The sequence below is a fragment of the Nylanderia fulva genome, unplaced genomic scaffold, assembly GCF_048542155.1.
Source record: "Nylanderia fulva isolate GAGA-0341 unplaced genomic scaffold, ASM4854215v1 Scaffold60, whole genome shotgun sequence".
NCBI lineage: Eukaryota > Metazoa > Arthropoda > Insecta > Hymenoptera > Formicidae > Nylanderia > Nylanderia fulva.
The window spans coordinates 731,072-755,000 of record NW_028190699.1 but is presented as its reverse complement, the minus strand read 5'-3'; the positions used below and the strand labels follow the sequence as shown (position 1 = coordinate 755,000).

At 27.7% G+C, this 23,929-nt stretch overlaps 4 protein-coding genes and 1 long non-coding RNA gene across 12 annotated transcripts in view; 1 reads left to right on the top strand and 4 right to left on the bottom strand.

The window, feature by feature from the left end:
• LOC114937416 (uncharacterized) overlaps positions 1–3,998 on the bottom strand; it is a 5,058-nt gene extending 1,060 nt beyond the window's left edge. Inside the window, exon 1 of the mRNA XM_029310861.2 lies at positions 3,372–3,998. Coding sequence (XP_029166694.2) covers positions 3,372–3,849 — 478 coding nt within the window. The 5' untranslated portion in view covers positions 3,850–3,998. The remainder of the gene's footprint in view (positions 1–3,371) is intronic.
• Positions 3,999–8,189: 4,191 nt separating this feature from the next.
• On the bottom strand, positions 8,190–11,175 carry Oscillin (glucosamine-6-phosphate isomerase Oscillin). Of its 5 annotated transcripts, XM_029310842.2 has the most exons (7): positions 10,916–11,175; positions 9,838–9,936; positions 9,657–9,723; positions 9,439–9,555; positions 8,989–9,347; positions 8,774–8,855; positions 8,455–8,519 (listed from the first exon to the last, which is right to left on the bottom strand). In XM_029310842.2, the coding sequence occupies exons 2-6, from the start codon at positions 9,928–9,930 to the stop codon at positions 8,778–8,780; spliced, it is 714 nt and encodes a 237-aa protein (XP_029166675.1). In that variant the 5' UTR covers positions 9,931–9,936; positions 10,916–11,175; the 3' UTR covers positions 8,455–8,519; positions 8,774–8,777. The 5 variants fall into 5 exon arrangements, with proteins under 5 accessions (XP_029166674.1, XP_029166675.1, XP_029166672.1 ...); XM_029310839.2 differs by having other exon boundaries at positions 9,439–9,723; positions 9,838–9,996; positions 10,916–11,173; XM_085488005.1 differs by lacking the exon at positions 10,916–11,175 and adding an exon at positions 10,671–10,909 and having other exon boundaries at positions 9,439–9,723; positions 9,838–9,996.
• Positions 11,176–11,609: 434 nt separating this feature from the next.
• Positions 11,610–17,614, top strand: Rtel1 (Regulator of telomere elongation helicase 1). Its single transcript, XM_029310838.2, has 13 exons — positions 11,610–12,064; positions 12,377–12,800; positions 12,892–13,147; positions 13,217–13,474; positions 13,557–13,867; positions 14,050–14,256; positions 14,520–14,682; positions 15,052–15,309; positions 15,385–15,624; positions 15,886–16,341; positions 16,984–17,128; positions 17,253–17,369; positions 17,448–17,614. The coding sequence occupies exons 1-12, from the start codon at positions 11,932–11,934 to the stop codon at positions 17,321–17,323; spliced, it is 2,922 nt and encodes a 973-aa protein (XP_029166671.1). The 5' UTR covers positions 11,610–11,931; the 3' UTR covers positions 17,324–17,369; positions 17,448–17,614.
• Positions 13,386–16,436, bottom strand: LOC114937403 (uncharacterized). Of its 2 annotated transcripts, none has more exons than XR_014925935.1 (3): positions 16,202–16,436; positions 14,518–14,783; positions 13,386–14,244 (listed from the first exon to the last, which is right to left on the bottom strand). It is a non-coding gene; the product is annotated as an uncharacterized LOC114937403 (long non-coding RNA). The 2 variants fall into 2 exon arrangements; XR_003820880.2 differs by having other exon boundaries at positions 15,112–16,435.
• A 389-nt stretch (positions 17,615–18,003) lies between the features above and the next one.
• LOC114937415 (T-complex protein 11-like protein 1) lies at positions 18,004–22,881 on the bottom strand. 3 transcript variants are annotated; one of them, XM_029310857.2, is made up of 9 exons: positions 22,619–22,881; positions 22,367–22,523; positions 21,930–22,049; positions 21,535–21,648; positions 20,912–21,206; positions 19,783–20,304; positions 19,509–19,693; positions 19,218–19,384; positions 18,004–18,637 (listed from the first exon to the last, which is right to left on the bottom strand). In XM_029310857.2, exons 2-9 carry the CDS (start codon positions 22,375–22,377, stop codon positions 18,390–18,392), a joined length of 1,662 nt encoding a protein of 553 aa, XP_029166690.2. In that variant the 5' UTR covers positions 22,378–22,523; positions 22,619–22,881; the 3' UTR covers positions 18,004–18,389. The 3 variants fall into 3 exon arrangements, with proteins under 3 accessions (XP_029166690.2, XP_029166691.2, XP_029166692.2); XM_029310858.2 differs by having other exon boundaries at positions 22,646–22,881; XM_029310859.2 differs by lacking the exon at positions 21,930–22,049 and having other exon boundaries at positions 22,619–22,878.
• Between the last annotated feature and the right edge of the window lie 1,048 nt (positions 22,882–23,929).

Genomic DNA, 23,929 nt, shown 5'->3' with positions numbered 1-23,929 from the left:
GGCTGTCATTTTTTAATGCATGCGTTTATTGAGAGAACAAAAATTGTGTTGGAAAGAGGAAAGTCTGCAATTTTTAATGGATATACATAAATAAAATCTTTGTATACCAATTTATTTTATTGATAAAAAATAATGAAAAAAGTGCCGATAATCACATAAACTAATGATAAATATTATCAACAGTGCCAGATTTATAGCGGCTATTAAAAGGATCGTCAATAACATTAAAATGACATGTTAAAAAAAGTTTTCATGAGTTTTCGTTAAAGAACAGAATTTTGTACAAATTTAAATGGTGCGCATTTCGAAAATATTTATCGTTAGTTTCGTATGTGATTATTAGCATTTTTTTCATTACTTTTTTTCAATAAAATAATATACAATACAAACATTTTATATCAATTAAAAACTGTAGACAATTTTTGTTTTCTCAATACTCAATAATTGCGTGCATTAAAAAATTAAAATCTTAGATAAGATGAAGACGATTTTGTTTTAAATAATACATCTAGATAAAAATTAAAATTATATATACGATTCATCTAAATAATTTTCAAATAATATTATTTTTAAGACTGCTTTTATGTATTAGAAAAAGAAAGAGAAAGTGTATTTTTTAGATAGAACGAATACATATACATATATAAATATATTTACAGCATAATTGGATATAATTATTATAATATTATTATTATTATACTGTCAATGTTGTACTTAGATCATTTAAAAATTAGCTAGATAAAAATGAGGTAAAAATAAATAAATTCATCTTAGATAAAATAAAAATGATTATATCCAGATAAAAGATAAAATTATATATGTGCGGCGATTCATCTAGATAATTTCCAAATAATATTATCTCTGCTTATGTAAACACAGTTATCAAAAATATATAAATTATAAAAGGGATATAAAAATATAGTTTTTATTGCTTGTACGTGCTATGATTCTAAAACAAATTATTTCAACATTATTCTAAATAATTTAGTAAAAATACCACTTTTTTCATCTAAGATGCAGATTTTACATAGATTATATACGACTTCATTCAAATATTACATAAATTTACATTATGATTAAATAATTAAAGATAATGTAAATTTTTAATTACTATGATTAATTAAATTATAGAATAATTTTTAATTACCATGATTAATTAAACCATAGGTTAAAATTAAAATTTTTCATTATAAATAAACATGTTCATTATAAATTAACATGTAGTATGTTAATAATAAGATTTTATATATATATTAATATATACATATATATTTTTATTATTTATATAAATATGAGATGACGTCAAAGTTTCATCTAGATGATCATCTATATAATTTTATTTAGATAACAGCAAACACATTGATTATATTGGGTACAGAAATGATTAAGCATATTTTGCACATCTCTGATAATCTTGAGTCCAATAATCTATAATCAAACAATCAGTGACATCAGGTGATGTAATATTAGTTTTCTTAAAACAAACACATTTTGCACATTTTGCACGACCAACTTTATATATAAAAAACATAATGGATAACTCGGTATGCTTTTCCGTAAATTGCGTGAAGAGAGATAAGTGTAAAACCGAGGAAAAATGGTGCCAAGGATTGCGTAATGAATTTCCTTTTTTTATCGAGACGATAAATCATGCTTGTAACGCAAAAACATAAATATATCTTGTATCGTGTATCAAGATAAAAATCCGCATTATAAACTTTGTCATAAATATCTCTAAATAAATTATTGCGCAGTTAAATTATAATATTTAAGATTATTAAAAATCTGCTTAATATCATTCTATCATATTATTAATAAAAACCATAGCACAATTAAATGACTCAAATATTATGATTTAATGATTAATCGTAAGTATAATAGAAATTTTTCATTGCTATATATATAATTTAAAAATTTCATTATAACGTGTAAATGAATGAAATAAATTTTTAATACGAAATACAATTTAAAAAAAATTTGTAAATAATTTGTGTAATCCTAATAATCATAGAATTTACAGATTAGAAGTTACAAAAATGCTCAATCGATCAATTAATAAAAATTCTGATCCTGATTAAATCATTGAAATATTACATTATCAATGAATGATTAAGTATAATGTATATGATTAATTAAATCATAAGACAATTAAAAATTTAAATTAACATGTTAAATCGAATGAAATAAATTCCTAGCACGAAATACGATTTATAAAAAAACTTGTAAATAATTCATAGTATATTCATATATTAATAATTACATTGTATCATATATTAATAATTTCTAATTTTTCTGTGCAGTTTTTTAATCTTAAAATAATCAAAGAATTCATCAAAAGTTAAAATATCGAATGCTTAATCATTTAATCATAATTGATAAAAATTATAGCATGATTAAATAATTCGATTACACAATATTACATTATAATTAAATGATTAAGCATAATGTAAATTTTTAATTATTTTTTAAATCACTATAACATATGTTAACTCGAATGAAACGAATTTCGTATAAATAATCTATTTACGATAATTAAATAATTTTTGCTATATTTATATATTAATAATTGCATATAATTTCTAATTTTTCCGTGCAATTTTTTTAACTCTTAATAATAAAAAAAATTCATTAAAATTCATAAATATGTTTAATCATTCAATCATAATTGATAGTAATCATTACACAATATTACATAATATGATTGAGTGATTAAGGATAATAAAAATTTGTAATTATTACAATTAATTAAATCATAGGATAATTAAAAATTTGCATTATATATGTTTTCGAAAAAACTCATAAATAATTTGTGATAATTAAATAATTTTTGCTATATTTATATATTAATATAATTGCATTGTAAATAATTTCTAATTTTTCTATTAATATTAATAATAAAAAAAATTAATTATTTATAAATATGCTTAATCGTTCAATCATAATTAATAGTAATCGTTACAATATTACATTACAAAAAAAAGTGATTAAAAGATAATAAAAAATTTTCATTATTATAATTAATTAAAAATTAAATCATATATATAAGAATAATTAAAAATGTTCATTATATAGATATACTTTACGTTTTTGAAAAACTCGTAAATAATTTATTTGTGATAATTAAATAATCTTTGCTATATTTATATTGTATATTATAATAATTGTATAATATATATAATTTCTAATTTTTCTGTGCAACTTTTTTTTTTATAATAAACTTCTCGATATTAAAAGCATATAATTGTAAATTTGTGATAACGTCACAAAATCTCGCACATGACTTATCGTTATCTATTTATGTTATCATATGCGTTGCGCGCGCCTAGAGTATACAAAAGGATTTAAAATTTAAATAATATATATATATATACCTTTAACTCGGTCGCAGATGTAATAACCGCGGACCTTCAAATTTTCCAATAAAATAACCGCGTCGTCATCGAAATCGATGTCCGGATTTAGGGAGAATCGGGACTGATAGTACTTGGGTAACACGTGGAACAGCTCGTCCTCCTTTAAACCAGCGTCTCTCTCCAGTTGATTGTAATGCGGTAGGATGCTCTCGTACATGAAGATCTCCTTCCGGAAGGAATACGGAGAATCGAAGATCTTCCGCTGGAACGGGGTCGGCGGCGGCATCTTTGCCACTAGGTAGAGATCCTCCTCCCCAGCGTTTTCGTTACGCTTGATCACCGCGTGGACGTCAAAGATGGTGCTCCCGTAATTCTCGCCCGGCTGCAACAGGTTCCTGGCCGTGTAGCGGACCACGATCAGCTGATCGCCGAAAGCGCCTGTCAGAAGCGGCCGCAGCTCGCGCAACTCAATCTTCTTCAGCTCGCTGTTGTTCATGATGAAGAGGAAAAAAAATTAATGAAGAGGAAGGCCGATCTATCTAGGACTAACTGTCGCTTCTGGTATCGGACCGAGACTGAAAGATAAACTGAGAGACTGGCGCGTAAAATAAGCGCGCGCACTAGAGAACGCAGTCATCATGCCAATTGTATATAATGATCATCACTTCGCCGGAGTAAGTAAGTATATATGCGTGATGCAACGATCCCCTCTTCTTATTTTCAGTTTAAAACCGAACACCTGCGTCGGGATCAGTTTTTTCAGGCCCACATAGCAAGTAGACGTCATTTCACGTCATTAGACGCCAAATGATACGTGTCATTAAATGTCAAAAAGACGTCATTAAATGTCAAAATAACGTCATTAAACGCCAAAATTCATCATTAATGTCAAACTTCAGACCACGTAGCAAGTAGACGTCATTTTCATGTCATTAGACACCAAATGACGTCATTATATAAATGTCAAAATGACGTCATTAGATGTCAAAATGACGTCATTAAACACTAAATGACGTCATTAGACACCAAATTTCATCATTATTAATGTCAAATTGTGTCATTAGATGTCAAAATGACACGTAATTTTGACATTTAATGCCGTCAGTTTGCTTCTTGGGAAATATCCTTTTCTGTGTCTTGTTCGGAAAACCTAGGAAATTGGCAGAAAGAAAATAAAAATAATATGGGCTAGAGGTCTAAATGCATTTATTGAAATAGAAAATGCAAAATAATTGGAAGCTTTTGTTCCATTTAAAAATGCAAAATACCCAAGTAGTAAACATTTTGACGTCTAATGATGTTAGTTTGCTACTTGGGATGTTTCTAACATCTTTATTTAAAATAGGAAATGGAACATAGGTATTTTTTAAATAGTTTCTTAAAATGAAAACTAATTTTTTTTTAATATTTGCATTTTTATATATATTTATTTAAATGTGTCTTTTTTATTATTTAATTTCTTAAAATTATTATATTCTCTCTCAAATTATTATATTTAAATTCTTATTTCTTCATTAAACATTATCTGCGTATATATATATATATATATATATATATATATATATATATATATATATGTAGGAATTGAATAAATCTGATTATTATAAAGTTTGTATATTTGACCGACATGTTTATGTCTCGTCATGTGCGTGTTCTCGAGTTATTTGCTGAAATTTTATTATATCAGCTGTTTACCGAGTGTGTTATTAGTTTGTCCGTACCGAGACAGTACATTTGTATTGCGATTAAATAATTTCCGAAACCCACGATCCTACATATACGTAATAAATAAAAAAAAAAAAATATATATATATATATATATGTTTTACATATCGTAATTATACAGCATATATAGTCCATGTAACACAAACATTATTTATTACTCTAATTAAATAAATAATCAAAAATAATTAAATTTAAATACCGCTATTTATCGATAATTCACAATTCTAAAATTTATGGAAATTAAACTCTCACTTTGCATCTCATATTGTTAGCTAGGCAATAAATATTAGATCACTATTCCATTTTCTATACTCCTCTCATAAAAGAGAATTATTGGAAATTAATTAGCTAAAATAACAAAAATTAGATAAAATTACAAAAAAATACCATCGCTCTTTGAAATAATGATTAGAAATACAACTCCTTATTTTTTCACATCTTTAAGAATCATATCTTAATAAAGGGAAAAAATGTTTATATTGATAAAGTAATTACGTGCGCAAAATTTTACAAATTTAAAAAAGTGATATTTTAATCAAACGGTCTATATTAAGGGAATTAAAGCATATGCTAAATCGTAGCCCCTAAGATAATAAATATTAAAATTGCAAAAAATCAAATAAAAAAAATATATAACAAAATTTCTGTATTCGTTTAAAATTATATGGTTTTTTTGTCAACGATATATAATATAAATATTAATACAAATTTATCATTGTGTGTTTCATATATCGTAAATTAAAATTTTAAAAATAGTACTTGGTACGATTTATAATTTTTGAATGTAATATATTTTGCAGATCAACGTTATATTATATTTTTTTAACTTCAACAAATATACTCTGTAATATCTTAGGAAAATAGACTCATAGTTAAGCATTATTATCATATATATATATATATATATATATATATATATATATATATATATATATGATAATAATGCTTAACTATGAGTCTATTTTCCTAAGATATTACAGAGTATATATATATATATATATATATATAGTACTATAATAATAATAATATAAAAAGTAATTTTACTAATATGATATAATTACTTAACGAGCTTATTTACTATAATTTATGGTATAGATATGCTAGTACTTAACGAGTCTATTTTTTCTAGATTAGATTGTATTTGTGTTTAAGCCAAAACATAATATGCAATATTATATTATATTACATGAACTAAACTTTTCCTTATGTATATCAAAATTAATCGAATTTGTTTACACGTCAAAATTAGAAATAACTCTAGATGCACAAATTAAACGTCTGGATTGGAATTGTTCATTAAAAGAAGAGTAAAAAAAAAAAAAAAAAAAAAATTATATTTTTTTTATACATGATTAATAATATTATTTATTTTATACTCAATTATTAAAAACTTTTGTCTATTAGACTTTTATTGCAATCGAATATCCAAATTAAATGCGAGAAATTATATGAATTTTTTTCTTGCAATTATATCAAAATAAATGTTTCTTTTTTTAATGCGATTGATTTGTGTTCAATAATATATGAATTAATAAAATAGATCAAAAACTCCCTTTTTTGTTATTCTGCATTAATAAATGATATTGCATAATTCATCTGTATATATTTATTTTACATTTTTAACGAAAATATATAGATTTTACGATAATTAATCAAGATTTACAGCTATTTATTAATTTACAAATCAAAAAGAAAATTTTCGGTATATTTTATTAATCTATATATTATCAAATAAGTAATCGTATTAAAAACATTTATATATTTGTTTCGATGTATTTCGCAAAAAAAAAATTTATTTCTCTTTTATTATAATTCAATATTAACATTAATAAAAGATCAGAAGTCTTAAAAATTAACAAATTATTCAATTTTTATTAATAAAATGAGGATTAATATCAAAATAATAAAAAAACATTTAATGCAATATATTAAAACATATTAGAACTTAATAATATTAAATATTAGAACGACAAAAAAAGAAAGAAACTCCTATCCCGAAAAAAATTCATATATAATCAAATATTTAATATATATATTTATTATTTGCGTGAATCTAAAATAAATATAAATCATAATTCAAATATAAACAGTGTATACATTTTGGTCTCCTATTTTGAACTATTTTTAATTATAATATATAATTATAAACAAAGATTATATTTTTATTATATACATAAAAAATAATGCGCAAGATGATCAAACGAATAAAAAATAATAAAAAAAAATGGTTGTTAATACAAGAAAAATAATAAAAATAATATAAAAGTACAATTAAAAAATAATTAAAATAATGATTTTTATATTTTTTTTAGAAATGAAAGAAAACATCATTGTTTAATTATATGTAGGCAATTTTTACTCATTTTTTTAAATTTCACTTTTTCTAAAAAAATGTGAGAATTAGTCTTATATCTTTTCTCTTTTTTCTCTAATTACTCTTCTTATTTTATATATGTAGACAAGGATTATACAAGAGGAAAAAACGTATATATCGATGCAAATTTTACATATAATTTATGATGATATGTGGATTTTCCCGGATAAATTTAATAATTTAAAGCCAGAGAAAAATATGATTTAATTGGGGATTTAATCCAAGCTCTTTAAATTATTGCGATATATATGATATACTTCGTTCAATAGATAGAACTCGCCATAAGGAATAAGGAAAAGAAAAAGATCAGTTCTTGTATATGACACATAGTCGCAATTAAAGTCACGTGAAACTTGCATATACATACGTAATATATATACGTGCCGGATGAGATTAATGTTCGCATGTAGAGACACGTGTCCAACGTCCCGCTTCAATTTCTCTCTCTTTCGCAATCAGTTTGTCCTCGTTTCACTATGAGGGATCTATGATTAATTCCACAATTGACGCGCAAATTATATTTGAAGAGGTACCATTAAAGAGGTACCATTCTCACAATAATTGCGTTATATCGTACTTTTACAGACTTCTATACACAACATTCGTACATTATCATGAATTAAAAATTAAATTTGATGGATTATTTTTGGTTATCGGAATGTTATAAAATTGTGGAAAAAAATTAGATTAATTAATTTCAGAACAGATATTCAGAATATACTCTTGTAATAAATATGTTTGACGATAAAAAAGATAAATTTATTTCTGAAAATTGGCAGAACAGTAATATTAAAATACATTTATATGGCAGTTATATAAAATACAGCATATAACTAAAATTTTCATATAAATCAAAATATGAATATTAAAATAACAAATGTAGGATATTTCATAACATATAATATTTCATCAATTTATTCACAATTTGAATTGATGCTTAACTTTTCTCCATTTGTTCTTTTTTTACTCCTTTTTTCATTTAATTTCGGCGATGGTTGACAATAACAAAGTTGTTACGTTGTTCGATTTTCTTGCTCGATAAATTTGCTATGAATATCCCATAAATTCTGTAATAAGCAAAACATGAGTTTTAAATACAATTATATAAAATTATAATATATAATATAAATTTATATTTATTATTATAATTATATTATATAATATTTAACAATTTTATAAATTTATAAGAATAAATAAACAATTTTTTACATCACATAGAATTCATCTTTTACGAAACACAGAAAGGAAAATGGATATGTATTATATTAATTTAAAAGAGAATTTTGATCGATCATAAAGAGGTCATGAAGATATATAATACCGTTTCAATTATTTTGCACTGTACGACGAGGGATTGCATTTCCATCTTCCTCAATCAATTTGCGATGTACATCACTGAGTGCCTACACGTAGCATACAAATTGAATAGAGCGGAATTTCCGTATATTTTTACAAGTTTAACAAACTTAGCACGTCTCTTCATGATGGAAAAATACCAGATCTACACACACGAGGCAGAAAGAGAGAGTTGATTACCTTAAAATATTTCACTGTTTTCACACGTAATTCCAGAGTCGCGTCTTCATCACAGATTATAAGCGTACGAGGATGTTGCTGAAAAGCCGACACCGTCCACATGTGATTGACACCCTCCTCAATCGCTTTGTAAAGGGCAAAGGCCTTGTGAGACCCGGTGATAAGAATCATCACTTCCTCAGCATCCATCACGGTGCCGACACCCACAGTCAGGGCTTGTTTCGGGACTTTATTGATGTCGTTTCCAAAGAATCTCGCATTGGCCTCCAAAGTGTCCTGGGCAAGAGTCTTCACCCTTGTGCGGGAAACCAATGATGAGCCTGGCTCGTTGAAAGCTATGTGTCCATCTGGACCGATACCTGGCAAACAATGTTTCACAGTTAGATAAACCTGGCACTTTATTTATGTAAAAATATGTTTGCACAAAACTTGTTGTAATGAAGAAATTACCTCCAATGAATAATTCTATTCCACCAGCCTCTTTGATCTTCCTCTCAAAGTCATCGCACTCTTTTACAAGATCCACCGCATTTCCATCAAGTATATGCACATTCTCTGGATCTATATCTATGTGTTTAAAGAAATTGTTGTACATGTAATAATGATAAGACTCAGGATGATCTCTTGGTAGGTCGACATACTCATCCATATTGAATGTTTTAACATACTTGAAGGAAATTTTGCCTTGTTGATAATATGATATGAGCTTTTTATACATTCCCAGAGGCGTACCGCCTAAGTAATAAAGCAAAAACAATTTATAAAATAATACAAATTAATGAGAATAAATTAATAAATTAATATAAGTTAACAAATGTTTAGAATGTTTAAAAACTAAAATTAACGTACCTGTAGGAAGACCAAGGACAAAATACTTGTCCTTATTAGGCTTGAAATCATTGATTCTCTTAAGAACATACTTCGCAGACCACTCTGCGACATAGTCCACTGTGTCACAAATTATCAGACGCATAATGAGTATTTATGTTAATTACAATTACAATCACACTGTAAAATAAGTAGATAGGTTTGTAAAAAAATTAATATTTTCATATCTACATGTACACAAGGTATGCTTATTACGCAAAAATGTAAAAAGCAAAAAATTACTATAGATTTCTCACCTCCTATTGCCAAAATTCTCTTACTAATTATATAAAAAAATAAGAGAGAGAAAAAAAAAAAAATTATATACAATAAAAAAATACAAACGCAAAAATTTATAAAACACAAAAAATAAAATATTTATTCGCAGTCTAAGAAGCATAAAGAGCTAAAAACAAGCTTAATTATTCTTTTACCCACAATAAAACATATTTACAGTAACAAGTACTGCATATTCCTATCTTAAAGATAAGCTTACGACACTGACCTTTCATTTCGTGTACAATCACAAAAAAATATTTAAAAAATTCTGACAAAACTCTGAACACATAATATAATTTAATTTATTTAATATATCAAGTATATATAATTTGCATTATTACTAAAAAAATTTCTTTATAGAAATATATTTAAATTAAACATTGAATAATTAATATATATAAATAATATTAAATGTATAAAATATATAATATATATTCTATTATAATATTCAATTTAAATACTTTTCCAGAGGAAAATTTTTGTAGTAATAATATATATATATATATATATATATATATATATTGAATAATACACACACATTATACCGTGATTTAAAATATTGATCAAATGATAATCGCGCACCAAATAAAAATTACGCAGCTCTTTTTTCGGTGTCAATAACCAATAGCTGTTGACCTTCAACAACTCTTGTGTAGGCGCGATTAAAAAAATGTAATCATTTATTATCCGCGATTCTTATCAGAGACGACAGAGAGAGGCTTTAGATTTTTCGAAAGCCCGATAAAAAATGTGCACAGAGTAATTTTAAAGGGGCGCAAACCTGTTACACGTGTGTCTCGCGCTCTGCAACTTCGTCGATCAGCTGATCACGCGCTTAGCCTGAACGCTCGAGCCGTCTCCTTTCAAATGTCGGCCAGCCGCTTTGTACTTTCGGTCAGCTCATCGTCGCCGCCGCAAATCCTTATCGGAGTATTATCGTCCCAGAACCTTCCGCGATTCTCGCTTTATCTCTCCTTTTATCGCTCAAACGCGAATTACAAGAGGGAGCATTCTTGACTTGTCAAGAATTATATATATATGTATATATACAGGGTGTCCCATTTATTTAATCTAGCATCCTAATTATTATAGGAAATATTTTAATTTGAAAATTCAAGCTTTGTAACTCGGAAAATACTGAATAAATTTTTATATTGACCTTCAAATGATCTTCAAATTTGACCCCAAGATCAAGCAGATTTAAGGTTGCCATCTAAACCCTACAAACTTCATCCCAAGAACAGAAAAGTCAAAATGACGTCAATTTGACGTCATATTGACAAAAAAATGACATAAATTTAGTCAATATGACGTTATTTTGACTTTTCTGTTCTCCTTGGGTTTGTAAGGTTCAGAAGGAGCTTTTGATAGTTACCTTGATCTTGACCTTGGGGTCAAATTTGAAGGTCATTTAAAGGTCAATATAAAAATTCATTCAGTATTTTCCGAGTTACAAAGCTTGAATTTTTAAATAAAAAAAATTTTATATTTACCTTCATATATGATCTTCAAATTTGACCCCGAGATCAAGATCAAGGTCATCGTTAGATGATCCCCTCTGAACCCTACAACTTTTGTCCGAAACATTTTTCTCTACAATCGCTCCCTGCAAATTACGAGGGGTGATAGATTAAAATGGGACACCCTGTATATATGTATGTAATAAAAGTAGGTTAGATCAGGTTGGGTTAATAAATCTCGGGTTAGGTTAGGTTTTTATTGTGGCGGGAAGAAGACGTTTGCGATACATGAGTGGAATTTTCTTACAACTGATTTGTATTTTTAATTGACTCTGAAATGCCTGACGTCACAATTAACGATATCATCGTTAGCTTCCCTTTTAAACCTTATTCCGTGCAGGAGGAATACATGAAAAAGGTGATAGAATGTCTGCAAAACGGTCAGCACGGTGTCTTGGAGTCTCCCACAGGTATTCACTTATATTTATAATTAGACAAATTTCGAATACCCAAAAATACGCATAAAATAGTATTTTAAAAGAATCAAAATATAATTTGTATAAAAAGAATTTATTTCTTAAAATTAAAATTCATGTTTATATTTGAGAAAATTTCACATAGAAAATAGAATTTTTTAATTTATATATTTTACTTGTCATTTCTTTTATTTTTTATTATTTTATTCTCTCTATATTTTGAATTAATTAAATGAATATATATATATATATATATATTTATTTAATTAATAGAATATGTAATATAATATATAAATATATATTTAGGTACTGGAAAAACTCTCTGCCTCCTGTGCTCTTCCTTGAGCTGGCTGTTGACGAAGAAAGCTCAATTACAAGCACAAGTAATAGCAGGTGCAGTTGAGAAGAAGGACTTTGGTGGACATTTTTTTAAATATTTGATCAATGGACTGGAAAAGGCGTCAGGTGTACCGGATAACGTTCAAAATTTTGGATGGGCTATGCCCAAAATTATCTACGCATCTCGAACACATTCCCAATTGTCTCAAGCTATGCATGAGTTGAAGAAGACGTCGTACAAGCATGTTGCCACCGCTGTATTAGGATCTCGAGATCAGCTGTGTATTCATCCGGAAGTTTCTAAAGAAGCGAGCGCTTTTAACAAAATACACATGTGCCATGCCAAAGTGAAATCTAGGACTTGCTTCTATTTCAATAACGTTGAGGCCAGGTGTGTGCTTAAGTACTCTAATTTTTTTAATCAAAGCAAATAACTATTACTAATTACTACTAAAATATTATACAAATTCCAATATGTTTAGAAAAGATGATCCTGTTTTTAAACAGGAGGTCTTAGATATAGAAGATTTAGTTAAAGTCGGACAGAAGCACAAATGCTGCCCATACTTTTTGGCAAAAGAATTGAAGCAAAACGCAGATATTGTTTTTATGCCTTATAATTATCTGCTGGATCCTAAAACACGAAAGACACAGGGTATAGATTTACAAAATACCGTAGTTTTACTCGATGAAGCTCATAATGTTGAGAAAGTATGCGAAGAAGCAGCATCATTACAGGTATATAAACAAATTTTTTCATTTTATGTATATATATATATATATATATATATATCTCCTTTTTTACAGATAAGTAGTACAGATATTGCAATATGTATTGATGAAGTAACTGCAGTAATGAAAGATCTGGCTAAGGATGCAGATTTGCAAAACGACTTCCTATCGGACAATAATGTGCAAAAAGATTTCACAGCAGAGGATTTGTACATCTTAAAGGCCATGTTTTTGGAACTGGAAAAAGCAGTCGATTCGATCGAATTAAAAAATCGTAACGAGGGAGACACTTATCCTGGTGGATTTATTTTTGAATTACTTGAGAAAATTGAGGTAAACATTTTTAATTTTAATAAATAAAATTCTTAAATTATTTATATACATATAATTGTTGCTGTATAATTTTTTGCAACAGTTAACACATGGTAAGGAACAAATTGTGACGGATAAGTTGGAAAAGATAATTTTATATCTGACGACTACTAGTACATCGCCATTTGCGAGGAAGGGAAATGCGCTGCAAAAGTTTAGTGACTTATTGAAGACTGCTTTTAATAGTGGTGGTTCTATCGTGCGTCACAAGGAGAAGGTAAAACGCTGCTACAAAGTCCACATACAGCTGGAAGAGCAGAAAAAGAATTACAAGGGTGATGTTTGGGAGACTAAGAAGACAATAAAAACAGATGGAAAACTCATTAGTTACTGGTGTTTTAGTCCTGGCTTTGGGTAGAGATCGTTTAAATAAATATAAGAAGAAAATATTTTAATTATTTTTAATTATTTTATTATTTTTATTATTTTATTATTTTTAAACATGTATTTTAATTATTTTAAATATTTTTATTATTATATTTTAATATTTAATTATGAATCATACAATACAGTTATATCTTTTCTTTTTTTTTTAGAATGGAGCAAATGGTAGAACAGGGGATACGTTCAGTGATCCTCACAAGTGGTACCTTGTCTCCGATGAAACCATTTATATCGGAACTAGGTATACCGATAACAGTTCAGCTAGAAAATCCACATATTGTAACGAATCAACAAGTGTGCGTTGGTGTTCTCAGTCAGGGTCCAGACAACCATCCGCTCAATTCATCCTACAATACCAGGTAAATCTACTGTGCTTACTAGCGACTTGTAACTTTTTTATTTATATAATAATAGTGCAAAATATATTTATTTATATAACATTTATTATATAAATTATTATATTATATTAGATAAATTAAAATATTATAATATATAAATATAATATATAATATCAACCTTGATTTTAATTTCATCAGCAACTAACTTTTTATTTTGATAATATAATATACTATATAACTGTAATATTTATTTATATAATAATAATGTACTCATATCTTTACAGGAATGATCCAAAGTATATCGCATCTCTTGGAAGAACAGTGTACAACTTTAGTTGCATTGTTCCCCATGGATTGTTGATATTTTTCCCTTCGTATCCGATTATGAGGAAGTGCAGAGATGATTGGCAAAATATGGGTTTGTGGACGCAGATTGCCGACCGTAAGGTGAACAATATATTTAAAGCATTTACAAACCCAAGTAGCAAACTGACGTCATTAAAGTAGCAAATGACGTCATTTTGACATTATTCGATGATGCTTGTTACCTGGGAATTAAAATATAATGTGTATAAAAAGATAATTTATTTCTTAAAGTTAAAATTCGTTAGATATGAGAAAATTTCATATAAAAAATAGAATTTTTTAATTTATATATTTAACTTGTAATTTCTTTTAATTTTTATTATTTCATTCTTTCTGTATTTTGTATTAAATAAATAAATATATATATAATATTTATTTAATTAATAGAATATGTAATGTAATATATGCGTTTAATGTGGTATTTAAAAATTAATTAATATTGGCTAATAGCCTATTTATGTAGAACCGAATTCGAAAGACGGATTTGTCAATGTGATGAACGAGTATTACCAAAAAATTAGAGATCCGTCTTGCAAGGGGGCCGTTTTTATGGCGGTGTGCAGAGGAAAGGTCAGCGAGGGTCTGGATTTCGCTAATGCAAACGGAAGGGCTGTATTAATCATCGGTCTGCCGTTTCCGCCCTTAAAGGATCCGCGAGTTATGCTGAAGCAAAGATACTTGGAGGAAATAAGGACTACAGAGAAAGAGGTAGTAAACTTTGATTAAAAGATCATAACATGGATGATCTCTAAGAAGAGTAATGAACAAATTTTTCGCGTTCAGAGTTTAACTGGGCAAGAATGGTATCAACTTGAAGCGTCACGTGCTGTCAATCAAGCTATCGGCAGGATAATAAGACACAAAAACGATTACGGCGCCGTGATACTCTGCGATTGCAGATTCGAAAATCCAAATTTCAAAAAACAATTGTCCGCCTGGCTCAGACCCTACATAAAGAAGTTTACGAACTTCGGGATGATCACGAAAGAATTGCGAGATTTTTTCAGAAACGCGGAAAATACCGTAAGTTTCTTTTATCCTAAAAGAGTCGTGGGTCCTCGCTGCGGAACCACGTCAGATTATGACGTCAGAGACGAGAAAATATACGGTAAAAATTCTTATTTGAAGTGCTGTTTCATCGAAATATCTTTTATTTATTTCGAAATGGCATCTAAGAATTTTTAGCTTGTGTTTTCTCGTCTCTGACGTCACAATCTGACAGGACCTTAAATGCAATTTAAAGAAAGATCGTCGATAGTTTCTTAAATTATGACACTTTTGCAGCTGCCACAACCTGGTATAAGTCGCGCACAATATGGAAACGAGGATATATCGCTGCCTGCCGTAGGTGCTACTTTTGAAACGACGTTGCCTCTGAAGCAAAGAGCACAAAACAGTGTTGCAACAAAAGAGACTGATAATAGTTTTAACATCGATATGTATTTGGATGAGGGTGTAAAGGAGAAAGAAAAATCAGCAAAGGCGCAATCTGCGATCAATTTTAGTGCTTGCAAGTTAAAGGACAATCGAAGTACATGCGAATTGGCAAGACACGTCTCTGATGAACCAACTGCTAAGAGAAGGAAAATTAATATCTTACCGTCCGGAGTTGATGCGTATTTTGCTGCCCCTTCAACCTCCTCCTCGATAACGGTTCTAGAAAGTCATTCTGTAAATATAGCATCGAAAGAAACAGATAAGGATGATAAGAAGACATTGGGAAAACAATATTTAAAAGATGTAATAACAATTTATACAGTGTCTCATAGGAAATTACTGAAACTAATCAGCTGTCATTTTTTTTAATATATGCACTTATTGAGAAAACAAAAATTGTGTTGTAAAGGGGAAAAGTCTGCAATTTTTAATGGATATAAATAAATGTTTGTATACTAGTTTATTTTATTGATAAAAAGTAATGAAAAAAGTGCTAATCGCATAAAACTGATAATAAATATTTTCAACAGTGCCAGATTTAATAGCAGCTATGAAAAGAATCGTCAATAACATTAAAAATGACATGTTAGAAAAAGTTTTTACAAGTTTTCGTAAAAGAACAGAATTTTCTACAAATTCAAATTGTGCACTTCGAAAATATTTATCATTAATTTATATATGTGATTATTAGTACGTTTTCATTACTTTTTTCAATAAAATAAACTGGTATACAAACATTTTATTTACATCCATTAAAAACTGCAGACTTTTCTCTTTCCAACACAATTTTTGTTTTCTCTAACTGCAAGCATTAAAAAATGATACCTGATTAGTGTCAGCAATTTTCTATGGGACACCCTGTATATAAAAATTCAATATAATAATTTATACAGTGGAAAGAAATTATGCAACACATATTTAAACGTAAATAAATATTTCTTCTAGGTAAAAAGGGCGCTATCAGCGAATGATTATAAAATATTTGCAGCTATGATACAAAGCTATACGCAAAATGGTGATTTTGACGAATTATTGAAAACATTGTCGAGTTTATTTCCACCGACTGGACAGTTACAGCATTTATTCGTGGGTAAGTTTATCTGTTACAGATTGATAAAATGAAGAGGTGATGATAAGAAAAGCAAATATAATATCTAGAATGTTGCATATGTAAGGCAGAACAAATGCACTCAAAAAAATATTTCTATTTTTAGGATTTCGAAGTTTTCTAAAGAAACAACACATTGAAATTTTTGAGAATTATATAAAGAATAAAACTTCCTGATTACATCAATTTGCAATAGTATTAAAGAAGAATGGATGCTAAGAAAGTATTATACATAGTCTTATTTATTTAAATAAAATTAATCTTTTAAATTTAATATTCTAAACTTATTTTTTTTTTTTAGTAAACAGATTAAGATAGACTAATTATAGATTAAACGTCTTTAACGTATTTGACAATCAAATTTTATTTAAGTTTATATATATGTGAGGTAATTATAAATTCTTCCATATTGTAAATATAAAATGGTGCAGGCATCATTATAGTGAGAGAATAATTTTTAAAACATGTTCGAAAATATAAAATCTAATCAAATTAAATAATCTTTTTCCTTTTACATTTTTCCAATAATAATATAAACTTTGGCGATTAAATAAAAATAATGATACTCAATATATGTAATAAAATATTAAATTAATACATACTTTTTGCATATATATTACACACGATAAGATATTTTATAGTTGTATTCTTTATACAAAACATTTTTTACTATTAAAAAACACGAAATAAAAATGAAAAAAAAACATTATATATGATTAATTACATTAATCAATATATCGTATATAATTTTTAAATAATGTATATAGCATTATAAAAAAAGAAAGAAAAACAAGCACTGCTTCACTGTTCATCGTTAATAATGAATTTCGTGAATCATAATAAATATAGATCACATCTATTTTGTTAAACATATATAATTTGTGAATATATTCATTATACACAATTAAATATGAAAAATTATATACACTTGCACCTCGTATATAGCATTCAAAAAAGAGAAATCTAAAGTATCGCTATCAATTGAAGCTATAAACAATTTCGATATAATCGTGCATATTCTCAGAACAGGAGGCATAACGAGAATATCATTTTAGGCTCCTGAATACTCGCCGCGGCCATGTTAGATTCTGACGTCAGAAGCGAGAAAACACGCTAAAAATTCTTAACTGTCATTTCGAAATAAAAAGATCATCATCATCTAACATAACAGCAAAAACCCAGGAGCTTTAACATTATAAATGTGTGTATGATTTCACTTTGTTATTCCAGTTTCTCCTTTTTTTTATAATTCCATGGTATGAGCTTCATGCATCTCCTTGTTATTGTCAATATCGCTTTTCGCAAAAGCGTTCGCGACAATGTCCTGGTAATATTCGCCAAATACGCTGCGATTATGCGAGATAAGTATTACAAATCGGGCGGCAACTGCAGTTAATTCCTCTTGCAGCGAAGAGAGACCTGGCGGGACTTGTTGGGGCGCAATAGATTGCGTCTGAATGATTTTCTGTAGGAATTGTCTAATTCGCAGAGCTAAAATATTTATTTCATATCAGTTAAATTTTAAGTCAGGATGTTTACTCAAATTTTGTAAAAAAATATCCTGAGAATTCCCTAAAATAAAAATAAAAAAATAAAACAAAAAATTAATGATTATAAACATCTCAAGGAATACGAATTTATTTTAAATTATATATATATATAATTATTTATTAATTTATTGTTTAACTATTTAATAAAATAAATAAGGAGTACTAATTTATTTAAACATTATTTATTAAGAGTTTGAATAATTTTCTATGAAATTTATAATTGATATATATAATCTGTCGATACTAAAAATAGATTGTTAATAAAAAAAATTACGTAAAATTTTAATAAAAATTGAAATATTACCGAGATATGTTAGACATATGTTTCTTAAATGTTAATAAAAAATAAAATTAAAAGGATAATTTTTTTAAAAATTCCCTGAATTCAAATCAAATTCCATGAGAATTCCCTGATTTTTTAAGATTAAACAAAGTTCCTTGAGAATACCAGGTTTTTCTCGGGAGTATATACCCTAGTTAATTATGTTTTAATCGTCTCAAACTGATCTTTATATACTTACTGACAAGATATCGGATTTTATGCTTCGTATCTATAAGATCACCTATCTGGCCTTCCAATAATGTTTCTAATTCTGGAGACAACTCTGGAGCATCAACTTCTCGTAAAGTTGTTTTTACATCTTCTTTTACTTGGAGCACAATATTTGGCATCACAGCTTCCAAATCCCTATAATTATAATTAATAAATTCTGAGCTAATAATAATAAAGCACATAAATCTTGTAGAGAAAAGATATGAATAATTAATACATCTTTTAATTCTAATTTGTCCTCAATTATGGTTGAACATACTTGTTGGAATGTACGGAATCCAACAGCGCATTCAAGTGCTCCTTAATATTTTTCTTAAAGCTCGAAATCCCGTGAATCGGTGCACCGATTGTATTATTAACCAACAATATCACAGAACCTATGACGCTCAATTTACTGGTTATATCACGCAACTCCAGAAGTCTACCTTGATCCAACATCAGCGTCTAAATAAAAAAACGTCCAGCTTATAATGAACATATATCAAGTATAATAGAATTCTATATTTTTCTAAATAAATAAAATAAGGTCATACTTCAGCATTTGGATTAAAGTCCCATTCCAGAAGATCGAGATATGCCTCCGTTACCAGAGAATGAGTGATTTGTCTTATATTATTAGCATCGCTGCTCGACGAACTGGCGATCTTTTCCGGGTCGAAGTGTCTCAGCAACCATCTTTCCGTGTGTTGCAAACCGTTAGAATTAATCTTCAAGAATTCAGCGAACTTCGCCTTCTCATATTCGACACTCAGGGCAATGATGTTCGGCCTCATCATGGTGATGGTGAAGTTCGCCAAGTCCAATCTCATTAGCTGCAACAGTTCCATGACGCCTTTGAATGTCTCGATTATGTCCACCTGCTGTGAGAGCTCCTTGATCCTTTCGTCTCTGACTGGCGCGCATATCTTACTCATAACAGAGATTATGTACTGCGCATATTGATGAAAATCTAATACACCCTTCTCCGCTTGCTGCTTGATCAAGTCCAGATCGAGCACTTCCCTGATATTCTCTTTGATTCTGGCATTTTGAGGAGGCACGAGCTCGTCTAGGGACTAAAATAAATGAAAAATATATTGTCATGTGTGTAGTCTTGTGCTTAGATGATTTTAAAATTAGCTAGATAAAGATAAGAGAAAAAATATGTAAATTCATCTTAGATAAGATGATTTTGTTTTAAATATATAAATATATAAAATATGTAAAAAAATTAAAATATATAAATAAATAAAAGATAAAATTATATGGCGATTCATCTAGATAATTTTCTAGATAATAATTTTTAAGACTGTTTATGTAAAGACAGTTACAAGAAAAATGTAAATTATAAAAGGGATATAAAAATATATGTATTCATATATTTATTTCTAAATTTTTATCGCTTACTACTTAAATTCTATTATTTAAGTACTTTTATGTGCTATGATTCTAAACCAAAATTATCTAAAAATTATTCTAGATAATTTAATAAAAATATTTTTTTTCATCTAAGATGCAGATATAGTACATATTTTTATTATCTATATGAAGATAAGATGACGTCAAAGTTTCATCTAGATATTCATCTATATAATTTTTTTAGATAACTGCAAATACTGCATGTGTGATATTTGACATATTTCTTCTGCTTGTCAGAAATGAAAAGAAAAAAATTATAATTACTTCTTTAATTTCTTTCAATAAAACCAGTGCATGCGAATAATCCGGCGGATCCTCGGCCAATTTCTTCGCCAACAGATTCCAAAAAGCTTTGTGCATTATTTCTTTCACTCGTCTATGAAAGCTACCATCTTCCGGTTCCAATTTTTGCAGCTGAAAATTCTTATCCACCGCGATTTCGTGCGCTAAGGCCATATTTTTCATTCCGTTGGCAGTTTTTATAATTTCGTCAAAGGACACGAATTTCGGTGGCGATGCTCCCGTTAATCCACCCATCATAAAGTTTGGTGTCGGTTGCCTGTTGACACAAGAGATACAGTATATTGTTATTATTATTATTATTATTATTATTATTATTATTATTATTATTATTATATTACTTTTTTAATTATATATTATTTATATATTTATTATTAATTATATATCATTATTATTATTTTTGCATAATGTTAATTTTATGTATAAAACATTACTTAAAAACTTACATAATTAGTTATTAATTTTACCATAAATTCTTTACTATAAAATTTACTGATAAAAAAAATTATATATATAAATAATATTTATTATAAATTTTTATTATAAATATTACTATAAGTCTTTACTGTAAATTTTAATCTACACACCTATTTTGCACCTCATTTTGCTCATCTGTATGTACATTATTATCACAGTTCGTTGATGCACCAACATCGTCTGTATTTTGTTTCTGTTCATCTTCATTCTTCATTTTTTCATTGCTAAATAATCATAAACGATAAATAAAAATTTTATTCAAAATTAAAGACAAAAATAGAGCAACAGAGAGCAAAATCAAATTAGAAAAGGAAATACAATTGAGAACATATATATCATTGAAAAAAATTACTTAAAAGATACATAGAGCTTTTAATTGTTAATACTTTGTTAACGATAAGAAAGAAACATCAATGTTAAGTATTTAAAATTATTTTCCAATTAGTAAAACACATCTCCCATTAATATTCCACATCGTTGTAAACAAGGACTATGATAAACTGACCGATATAAGAGAGCGGGGATAAAATTTAACAATGCCATGGGTCTTAATAACTTGCGACTAAATAAAAGACAGCAAAGAGTTACACCCCAAATTACTCCAGCACCGACCAAAACTTTGTTCCTGACAAAACATCATTCGATTATATAGATAATCTAGACCCTCCAATTTTTACAGCGATTGATAGGTATCGATGTGACAAAAGCAAGAATGAATCAATCGCTGATAAACAATTCTATGCTGTACAAAAGAATTTTGAAATAAAAAAATAATACAAAATTTATTTTATTATTAAAAACTAATATTAAATACTAAAATAATTTACATCAAGAGTAAAATAATTAAATTACAATAAAAATCAAAAAATAAACTTTATCATTGAAAATAAAGAACATTTGTAAGATTTTGTTCTGAGATATGTAAATAAAATATGTAAATACCTGTCTGGCATAATGTTGGATGTCAATAAAATACATATATTATTTAAAAGATTGGCCGTAACATGATCCGTGAACCATGGAAGAGAGGAGTTTCTCGAAGGAGGTCAGGCGAGCCTATTCTATAAAAAGAACACCCACAATTTGCTGCGAGGAAAATCTGCAAAAAAAGGAAGAAGACAATGCGACATTGCATTCTGGAGAGTCCTTTATCGAAGTAAATTAATCAATTAATCGCGCAGGTTAATATCGTACGCGATAAGGTTGGCAGTTTTTACACACAACGAAGAAGCGGCCTCTCTTGGAGTGAGACTCCTCCAAATTTAGCGACACATCGGATTTTTATCTGCGAACAACACGCGTGCGTTTGTTGACAGCATCCCGCGACGGGATTCTCCTGCGACTCGGAGCGCGAACAGCTGTACGCGTATTTATGCAGCCTGCAACATCTCGGACGAGGAATTTGGCCGGAAGTGTCACGCTGCAAAGCGCGCATTTAAACGTACGTGTATACAGGGTGTCCCATATTATTTTAATCCGTCGCTCCTCCTAACTTTGCAGGTTGTAGAGAAAATGTTTCGGACAAAAGTTGTAGGGTTCTGACAGTATGACCTTGATCTTGACCTTGGGGTCAAATTGAAGGTTATTTGAAGGTCAATGTAAAAATTTTAAATAAAAATTCAAGCTTTTGTTGTAATTAACTCGGAAAATACAGAATGAATTATTTTATATTGACCTTCAAATTTGATCCCAAGGTCAAGACCAAGGTCACCATTAGTTTGTCTGATTGTGAAACATATTTTTCTCTACGATCGCTCCCTGCAAAGTTACGAGGAATGATAGATTAAAATGGGACACCTTGTATATACATATATGTACAATATATACATATACAAAACATATATTGCTTAGAGAGTGTAATTTCAAACTGCAATTGCAGTTTGAAGAAGGTTAACCTTCTTTGTTTAAAATAAATATTTAAAAAAAGGAGAGAGATCATTAAAAAAAGCTTCGATTCTTTTCTTACTTTTTTCCAAATAATTTTCAATTAAAAATTATTTTAAAATAAATTTTATTATTAATAATTATATATATTAAAATAATAAAAAAATAATTTATAAAATTATATTAAAATTAAATTTAAAAAATAAATAACATAAAATTGAAAAAATAAAGATAAAATGAAAAAAAGATAAATATAAAAATATCAATTTATTTTTTTTTAATTTACAAATTAGTAAATATAATAATTTTATTATTACAAGTTACAATAATAAGTTTTTAATATTAAAGTAAGATAATGAAAATAATCAAATTAAAAATTAAACCAAAAAAATTAACACAAATTTGGAAAATGTAGCTCGTTTCTTTTTAACTTTTTAAAGCAATTTTTAAAATTAAAAATAATAATAATGAAATTATTGATCTTATTATTAAAAGTTATTATCAAAATAAAATAAGCAATACAATTAATAAATTAAAACTAAAAGAATGAACAAAAAATTATACGAGTATACTTTCTGAAAGTACGCACTTTAATTATTATCAATTGTAAAATTGATGGAA